The sequence below is a fragment of the Cornus florida genome, unplaced genomic scaffold (genome assembly GCF_030987335.1).
Source record: "Cornus florida cultivar Cherokee Brave unplaced genomic scaffold, ASM3098733v1 CherokeeBrave_3.0.0_Hap2_Chr07, whole genome shotgun sequence".
NCBI classification, from domain to species: domain Eukaryota; kingdom Viridiplantae; phylum Streptophyta; class Magnoliopsida; order Cornales; family Cornaceae; genus Cornus; species Cornus florida.
Window position 1 is genome coordinate 7,633,199 of NW_026775577.1, and position 10,268 is coordinate 7,643,466.

Sequence of the window (10,268 nt, forward strand, 5' to 3'; positions counted from 1 at the left end):
TAGAACTGATAGACTATCTATTAATGATACCCAACAGGCAGAAGTTAAATTACAGATAAATAGGGTGCATTAGTCTCCTCTTCCAATAGGCAGGCAAGTGAGAGTGTTTTTAAGGCTTGGGCTTGAACCCCTGATATGGCATACAACATTCAGAGACTTGGAATAGGAAGCTGCAGTTGAATGAAGTGTTGATTTGTTTTTTTGAATTGTCAAAACTTAATTTCTTTTTCTTTTTTTTTTTGGTTCTTGAATAGGGTTGAAATTCTTTCTTTTATGTCATAGTTTATGTGATTTCATAACTGGGTATTCAAAAAAAATTCCAATATGATTTAGTAAGATCCATATAATATAAAGAATGATATATGTAATAGAAATTAAGTTCAATAAATTTTGCAGACGTATATCGAGTTTCATGTCTTATCATGCCAATCTACTAGTTAAATTCTGTTATATAAAGAATGTGTATGTGTGAATGTGGGTTTACTATTCACAGCAATTATATGCCACTGAACAAGCATCATAAAAGAAACTGTGGCCGTCAGGCTGATCTTCACTATTTGAGTTACTTTCTGTATAACATGGATCTGTGCATATTTCTATATGTGCTGATCCTCTAATATATTTCTTCTTTTTGTGTAGAACATAACATACATATTGCAAGTCAGTTTGAAGAAGAACTGCATGAGGATTCTGGCAGTTCAGACTATTCTTCTTCTTCTTCTTATGACACTGAGAGTTTAGGAGCTTTGGCAAGGATCAGACTGAGAGTATTGAACCATCAGCCCAAAATAGGAAGATACGGGGGTTTTTGCGTTCTATAAAACTTTGAGGTTATTAAACATACAGAACTTTTTGTCTGCATTTATCTTCAAAATTGAAAATCTTGATTTTTAGCATTTTATGTTATTGACATTATTCTGAATTTTTATTAAGACTAGTGCTCATTTATGGATAAATAGAATATTTTTCTTGAACTTGAAGAGCTGATATTATCTAATTGTTTTGCAGTGTAAATGAATTTGGACAGCCAAATTGTCCAGAGTCTGCAGAGTTTGCCAATTACCTGGGCACAATGGTGAAGAATGGGATGAGAGCTCCATTATGTTATAATGATTGGAGAAACTTCCCTCATGCTATAAAACGGGACATGTGGAATATTGTCCAGGTAAAAATCAGTAAAGCCATCTGGTCTAAACTGAGCTTAATATCCAGGAGGTTTGATTTGTAGTGTTAACACTATTTCTTTGCAGATATGCAGTTAATCTTGTTGCTTTCTTGCCTGTCATGTATACTTCTTCTAGTATGAATATGTATATGTGCTTGTTCTTTGTTTAAGGTTTTTATGGACTTGGAATGGAATGTTTTTCTTATACCAGTCTTGTAGAATCTGATACAACTGATAGCATTTTTTTTTTTTTTTTCTCTCAACTTCTGAACATGTCATATGCATATTGTATCATTTTGTGGTTCTTTTTTCTTTTCTTAAATTCCTAATTCTTTCTTTCTTCTATTGGTGGTGAATTTTACCTCTTCTCGGTTTTTTTTTTTAAACTTATACAAACTATAAGTTAATATAAAATATCTTTTTCTGGGTCCAGAGAAGGATTTAAACTAGAAAGTCTTAGTCAAGGTCTTGTGGAATGAGTATATATAGTAATCTGGTTTCTGTAATTCTCATGATAAATGAAGTTTTAGTCAAGGTTGTGTACATCTTATGTCAACTTCTGTCAAATTATGAGTTCTTTGACCTCGAAAAATAATTAACTGTGAGGTAAAGCCATTGTAGCATAGTGATTAACTGTTAATTTGGTCCGTTTCTTGAGAGGATTCAAAGTCTCTTGGGGTATGCCAATTTTTTTGTGGAGTCCTATGGTTGTGCAACGTGTCTCTCTTTGCAGTTGTTTGGTCTTTATAGAAACCGTATATCTTTTTCATTGTTTGATCTGAGTTAGTTTGAATCTTTTCATAACATTTGTAGGAAAACTACAAGGTGCCGCATATAGCAAAAAAAAAATGGACAATTGCTTCCATGGGAAGAAAATGGAAGGATTTCAAATCTAATCTAAATAGAGACTACTAATTATACTATTTGGGTCACTGATGAGGAATGATTGTCCTACCCGCCACCTCGCGTTAATGAGGAGGATTGTGAGTATTTGGTGAAATTTTTTAGCTCCAAAGGAGGGGAAGGTCAGAAACTCAAAGTTCTAACATTGCTTTTGTTTTGAAGCCAATTGATATCTTTTATTGGTTTATGCAACTAGTTTACCAAATATCTCTTGCATTGTGTAACTTTTGTAGAGTCGAAGTGAACTAAATAAAAAAAATTCGCTCAAAGCAAACCATGCCTCGTACCACCGGAACAAGGAGCTTTGTACGAGTGGCTGAGTTGGTTAGCATCTTGGTATTATTATTATTTTTTTCATGGATTGTGTACTTCATGGAATTGTAGAAATTACATTTCATACTTAAATACTGTTAGAAATTACACGCATTTGAATATTGAAATGTAATTATGTTAGCAATAATTATTTTCGTGTGAGATTAAGCAAAAAACTAGCAAAGCCCCTTCGCGTGCTGAGCTATTTTGTTAGACCCACAAACATGACAATGGAACCCCCAGTGGTGATGCCACTGCCCAATTGATGGCGAGCTTACTTAGATCACTCTCTCGTTTATGCTAGAAAAAATTACTAAAATAGTTTATTTACATTGTAGGCCTGTTATGTGTTTTTTTGGGTAATGAGGTCTGTTATGTTGCCTACGTAAAAAGAATAAAAAATGCTAACTCTCCCACACAGTAGAGGGAGAGAGAGAGTGTGAGTGTGAAAATGTTACCCTAGTGCACTGGGCTAGCTGATGAGGAGTTGTAAAACCAAGAACTCTGTTGCAAGCCCAACCCAGTGAGCCTAATTAGGACCATTAGTCAAGTTTTTCGGGTTAGGTTTGGATTAGAACTGATATGTCACTTAAGTTTAAGCTTTTAATGTTGAGAGTCAATATTCACATAATCACATTCCTCTTTAAGCAGTGCACTCCATTCTAAAAATAAAATGAGATAAGTTTTCATAATTCAAAAATATAAAAACTAACTATTAACTACTATGGTATGTTTGTCATTTAAGCTAGAAAAAAGAACAAAAAAAGAAAAATAAATAAAAAAGAGTGTATTTTTCATCTCTCATGTCATCTTCTTTTTTTTTTTTTCTTTTTTTCTGAATAACTTTACCTTATGGGATATGGAGTGGGCCACATGATTTTTTTTTTGTCTCCATTCCTTTCTAATACTTGCCATATAGTCTACCATACTTAAATTTTTAAACTTATTTGTAATAATTTCATCCCACATTATTTTTTGTCCCACTTTTCCTTTTTACTTTTTAGGAAAATTGAACTTCCTCCTCTTTTGCACATCAATAGGTCTTTGATATATGTACCCAAACTATCTAATGTTCACTCTCTCGTATTTTCTCGTGGATGGGTGCATAGTTGTTAAAGGCGTGCCTAGGCTCCAAAAAAGCCCTAGGCTCGTCAAGGCTTAGCTAGAGCGCCTCAACCTACTACAGGCGAGGCCCCTTCAATCAGGCTCACATAAAGCCCTCAGGCTCATGCTTTTTAGTAGGCTCCAGGCTCAAAAAAGGCGTGCCTTGTATTTTTTAATCATTTATTTGTATCATTTTCTTGTTTACTTAATGACTACTAAATTAAAAGGTTCTATATCATATATCGTATTGTTTTAAACTTATGAAATATTTGACAAAATTCATAAATTTATGGTTCACTACTTACATTAACTGCAATTAGTGCTTGATTATGAATATATATAATATTATATGTTTGACTATGCATTATTTTATACTCGCGCCCTATTTCGATCAGGCTCGCGCCTTATACTGCGCCTTGCGCTTAGGCTCTAGAAGGCCTTTGGCGCCTTAGTGCGCCTTGAGCCTTTAACAACTATGGATGGGTGTTACACCCAAATTTTCTCTTACACTTTCATTTGAGACCGTAGCTCTTCTAGTCTCTTCAACCATTTATCTCAGCATTCTCAATTCCGCTACCTGAAGTCATTGTTCATGTCTCTTTTTAAAACCGCAACACTCCGATTTATAGAGCATAATTGGTCTAATAACAATCTTATAGAATTTTCCTTTTTAACTTATGTGGTAAAAGAGATGCCGACCAGAAGTTACCTAGCCAGCTACGGACCTAGCATAGGCCTGGATTTTTTTTATTTATTTGTATTACTGTCTATATATTTTGTTAAAATTTAAAAAATATCTCCACTCAATTTTTGAAAACACTCTACCGTATACTGTTGCATCCACTATTTTTTTTGAATTCAGAAGATAATAAAGTAATCAGCTCTCTCAAATTGGAAAACATTATAACTTTTATTGTTTAAGACTGATTTAACCTAATGCTTTTGTCAAAGACTGACAAAAATAACGCTAAGCCTTCTCCAGGGTTTACTCGAATTACATAGAACATTAGAATGAGTATATGGTAAACTGGTTTCTGTAATTCTCATGATAAATGAAGTTTTAGTCAAGGTCTTGTGCCACTTATGCCAAATTCTGTCAAATTATGAGTTCTCTGACCTCGAAAAATAATTTAACTGTGAGGTAAAGCCGTTGTAGCATAGTGCTTAATATACTATTTGGGACACTGATGAGGAACGATTGTCGCACCCACCACCTTGCGTTAATGAGGAGGATTGGGAGTATCTGCTGAAAATAAAATTTTTAGCTCCAAGGAGGGGAAGGTAAGAAACTCAATGTTCTAACATTTCTTTACTTTTGAAGCCATTTTTTTTTTTTTCCTTACTTTTGAAGCCAATTGATATGTTTTTTAGTTTACTAAATATCTGGCATTGCTTAACTTTTGTGGAGTCCAAGTCTCATATCACTGGAACAAGGAGCTATGCACAAGTGGCTGAGTTGGTTAGCATCTTGACAAATTTTTTTTTTTTTTTCTCTCTCTCCCTTAAGAGTACGTGTATCAGCTCCACAACACACACACCATTCATGGATTGTTTACTTCATGGAATTGTAGAAATTACATTTCTTATTTGTATACTGTTAGAAATTACACACATTTGAATATTGAAAAAAACTGGCAGAGCCCCTTCAGATGCTGAGCTATTTTGCTAGACCCACAAATATGACAATGGAACCCCAAGTGATGATCCCGCTGCCCAAATGATGGCGAGCTTACTTAGATCACTCTCTCGTTTACGCTAGAAAGAATTACTAAAATATGAATGAAATGAGAAATTGGAGAATTTAAATTTTTTTTTTTTTTTTCCAAGAGAGCCTTCTGATCCTCAAGGAGACTCTTATGTGATGATAATGTTGTTGCCAAAAAAGAAAAATAAGTAGGGCTAAAATAGCTTTCATTGTTAAATTCCCCAATATAAAGCCCAAACTATCCCAGTTTTGGCTATTGGGTTGTGCTCGCATAGCTTCTTTCTAATAGTTGTGCCATGTCATTCGTGCAAGCAACCAATACAAATACTCCTTTAAAGTAAATGTAGGGCTAAAATAGCTTTCATTGTTAAATTCCCTAATATAAAGCCCAAACTATCCCAGTTTTGGCTATTGGGTTATGCTCGCATAGCTTCTTTCTAATAGTTGTGCCATGTCATTCGTGCAAGCAACCAATACAAACACTCTGTGAAAGCAAATGGTCCTACATTTACTTTAAAGGAGTATTTGTATTGGTTGCTTGCACGAATGACATGGCACAACCGTTGTAACCAATAATTTCTCAGGGAGACGATGTATTTGTGATGTGTATACCATATATACGGCTTTAGTTTCCATATATGTAAAATTACAAAATTTTACCTTATGCAAATTGTGCTATTCATTTACTCTACCGGATGGAACCGGTATTTAGTTTTAGGATTTATCAAAAATAATATATGAAAATTTCATAATTTTGGATCTTAGAAGACTGTATTAAGATATATTAATTTATAAAAATTTAAAGAGTTTTTAATTGATGATGTTAAAGAGTTTTTAATCTCTTCATAACAAATATCTTGATGATGTTATGAAAAGATTTTTATGGTGCATGCCATGGTTCAAGAATGAGTATGGCACTGAACAAAGGAGAGCTCGTAGTATATCTAAAGTAAGCGACCCCTTAATAGCCATTTTTCTATGTGTAAAAGTTATGGTGTTGTAACTTGTATCTCACGTGTTGTATGGTGGGGGTCGTAAATTATGTATAGATTTAAATTCTATAAGGATGAACATTTAAAAGAAAACTAGGAAAACAAAATATAAAAGTGAAAGGTTCATGTAATTGAATTATTTGGGATTTGAACTCTATAATGATATTACATTTAAAAGAAAACTAGGAAAACAAAATATAAAAGTGAAAGGTTCATGTAATTGAATTATTTGGGATTTGAACTCTATAATGATATTACCTTTCCTAAGTAATTATTGAATATTACCTTTCCTATTCAATGGTAATTACATTTTCTATTTTTTTTCTCTATGATATCTTATATTCTCTCAAGAAAATTGCCTTCACAATACACAAATTGCCAAATCATTAGGCAAGCCATTGGCCATCTAATTCGTGATATTTAGCATTTTAGGGGTGGTATGCCTTTGTCTCTTCATTTTGACCGGTTCAATTAAAGATACAAGAGCTATCCCATTTTTTTTTTTGTTTTAAGCCCTGCAACGGTTACTAGTTAGTTGGGGTGGGAAAATTTGAACCTAGGATAAATAGAGTGAAAGCACTTTAGGCCTGCTTTTTTAACCACTCGGAAACACTGCCACGCCTGAATTCAACATAATTTAGAACATCTTCTTTCTCCTTTTTTGTGTACAAGTGACATAAAATACCAACCAAAGTAATAACATAAAGCCTCCACGAAGGTATCATCAGTTAGATATTATCAGGACATGCTCCTTTGCTGTTTGAAATTGCTTTGCTTTTGCCAGTATTAAAGTGATTTTGAACTTTTTATTTGAACTTCTTTAAATAATTCATGGTCGTTTTCTCATTAAACTTCTAAAATCTCAAGATTTCCTCATCAGCGATTCCTGAAACCTGGATTCTTCCATCCTGGTCTCATCATGTTCAGTCTTGTAGCTTAGTAAAATTGATGCAAAGATCATGGGGACATTGCTGATATGAAGCAGCTGGAAGTTAAACTCGCCCGAGTATATCTGCTCATGACTATCGGTTGCTCATGTTGCCCCTTTTGACTACATTCATTCGGGTTTGTGTTGTTTGAGATCCACTGTTTTCTGTAATATTCTCCAACTTATGTGGATTTAATTTGACGTTGTCAGAGTTGCTCACTCTCCCTTCCAGGCGCAATTGGACTATCTTGTTGACAAAGATGCAACTGAGAAAGCAGAGTAGCAAAAGGAGCAGTTTTAGCAGAGCTTGCACTTGATGCTGAGAAGAACATAAATAAAGGGCAAACAAAAAATACACAGGAAAATAAAGGGGGCAATCAAGCATCTTATTCTTAACATGTTCATGCTTTTCAATTCAAGCAGCTTGTATTTGAAGAAGGGGAAGAGTTCACATTCAGAGTTGTAAATGTTGATCAAGTGAAAAGCATAAGTTCTCAAGAGTATCCACACTAAATAAATAAAGAGATTTGAAACTGAGAAGTTTAATTTATTGAACAATGATTCTTGTAGTGCTCTTTTTTGTAGTTATATGCCCAGTTTGGTGCACAGAGGAATCCGCATGCATAACGAATTGGGAGAGAGTATCATGAGGATGAGTGCTGGAGCTTTTATTTTATTTTATTATATATACGGAAGACAGAAATTTGAGAAGTCGGTATTTTGTTTTTCCTTTTTGTGGAAACAAATATAAACAATGACAATGGATGAAATTTATGTATGGTTTTTCAAAATGCAAGACAATTGAGCGGTTCTTAGTTCTTTCTTAAAATAGACTGCATAATTACAATTGAATAGACCTTTAAAGAACTAAGAGCATCTGCAGCGGGGCTCTTTAAAGCCCAAATCCAACTAACATTTGCACTGTTGGCCCTCCAGCGGATTAGCTAAAAACAAATGAAGCCCAGTAGTGATCGCAGGCCGGCTTGTGGTAATCAGCAAGTAGGCTCGCGATTGGGGTAAATTTTTTTTTTTTGTTTTTAATGTTTCCAAAACAGCGCCGTTTTGTTGCTTTGTTTTTGTCTTTTTGTGGCAGGTGTTGTAACAGTACGCCAAGCAGATTTTTTTAAAAAAAAAAAACGTAAAAATAGGTTATTTAGAGCTTTTTTTTTGGAAAAAAATAAAATAAAATTCATTAAATAAAAAATATATATTGTTTAGGCACTATTTATCGAAAAAAAAAATTATTTGGGCCAAAAATAAATTCAAAAAGCTTTTGTTTTTTTTGGTTTTTTTTCCTTAATATTTGTTTTTATTTTTTATTTTGCTTTAAATTGTAATCCTTATTTTCTTATTCCAATTTATTATTTTTAATCCTTATTTTGTAATCCTTAAAGTTGAAATTTATTTGGGCCAAAAGTAAATTCAAAAGCTTTTGTTTTTTTTGGTTTTTTTCCTTAAAATTTGTTTTTTTTGTTTTTTTGTTTTTGTTTTTGTTTTTTTTGCTTTAAATTGTAATCCTTATTTTCTTATTCCAATTCATTATTTTTAATCCTTATTTTGTAATCCTTATTTATTTGGGCCAAAAATAAATAAAAAAAACTTATTTTTAACACTTTTTGTAAAAAAAAAATTTTAAATTACAAATTCATCTACTTATTCTCATAGAATTTTCTAATAGTTATTTTCTTATTCCAATTCATTATTTTTAATCTTAAAAAACCATTACATAATAAAAATTCTAGTACACAAAATGTCATAACATTTTAAAAGCAAATAAAATGCAACATAAATTAAACATCTTCATCAGCATAGCGGTTCCACAAATTTTCCACCAAATCATTCCTTAACCGCGTATTTGTCTCTCTGTTGCGAATCTGAAGTTGGCGAGAGGATATGTGTGCCGCTAAAACTGATGGGCATCGACTTAAAGTGGGAATCGGGATTGCATTCTCCGGTGGCGGAGTCCATCTTCAAACATTTGCATGATGCTTATCTTCAATGATCATATTGTGAAGGATGATGCACGTTTTCATTATGAGGCGCAAGTCATCTTTCTCCCAGTAACGCACTGATCCTTGCGTTATTACCTACTTGATCTGCAATACCCCAAAAGCCCATCCCACATCTTTTCTTGCTGCCTCTTGTCGCTGAGCAAATAATTTTTCTTTTGTAGTGGTTGGGTGCGGGATGGTCTGCATCAAAGTTGCCCACTTAGGGTATATACCATCAGACAGGTAATACCCTATTCTATAGTGATGCTCATTCACTACATAATTAACCGGAGGTAATTGGCCATTGATGATGCCGTTAAATACCGAGGAATGATCCAACACATTTATATCATTGTGTAAACCCAGCATTCTGAAGAATGCATGCCAGATCCACAAATCTTGTGAGGCAACTGCTTCCAATATGAGAGTATTCTTACCAGATAATCCCCTATGTGTGCCTTGCCACTCCACTCGGCAATTCTTCCACTTCCAGTGCATACAGTCGATAGAACCAAGCATACCTGGAAAACCTCTCTGCTCCCCTTCTTCAAGCAGCCGTGCTATGTCAGCTTCGTTGGGTGGACGCATATACTCCTCTGCATACACAGCAACAATAGCATTACAAAATGCCTTCAAGCATTTAATGGTAGTGCTCTTGCCGATTTTAATATACTCATCATAGTGATCGACTGCATAACCATATGCGAGTATACGAAAAGCAGTTGTCATCTTATGTATAGAAGACAACCCCAGACGACCAGTCGCATCTTTTTTTTGGACAAAGTAAAAGCTTGTGATGACGAATTAGAGTCTGCCAAAGGAAAAACTTGTGATGACGAAGCCATTTGAATTTCGAAATTAAAAAAGATGGATGATGATATTTTGTTACAATGGAGAGAGATGAATATAGTGATAATTTTCAAATGAGCAAATTAGTTTCATTATATAAGATGAAAAATATAGGCATTTAAAATTCAAATTTTAAAAATATAGCCGTTTAGGAAAATTTTTTAAAAAAAATTAATTTTAATTTATTATTATTATTTTTTTTGGAGAGCGAAATTTCGGAGAGCCTGATGGAGTGCATGTTTCTGATGTGGCTCTTGAAAAAGCTGATGTGGTGTTTTTGAAGAGTCGAAATTCGGAGAGGCTGGTGCAGATGGCTTAA

At 33.8% G+C, this 10,268-nt stretch overlaps 1 protein-coding gene across 1 annotated transcript; it reads right to left on the minus strand.

Moving 5' to 3' along the window:
• Positions 1 to 8,899: 8,899 nt before the first annotated feature.
• On the minus strand, positions 8,900 to 9,829 carry LOC132316189 (uncharacterized). Its single transcript, XM_059814703.1, has 2 exons — positions 9,201 to 9,829; positions 8,900 to 9,077 (listed from the first exon to the last, which is right to left on the minus strand). The coding sequence occupies exons 1-2, from the start codon at positions 9,827 to 9,829 to the stop codon at positions 8,900 to 8,902; spliced, it is 807 nt and encodes a 268-aa protein (XP_059670686.1).
• Between the last annotated feature and the right edge of the window lie 439 nt (positions 9,830 to 10,268).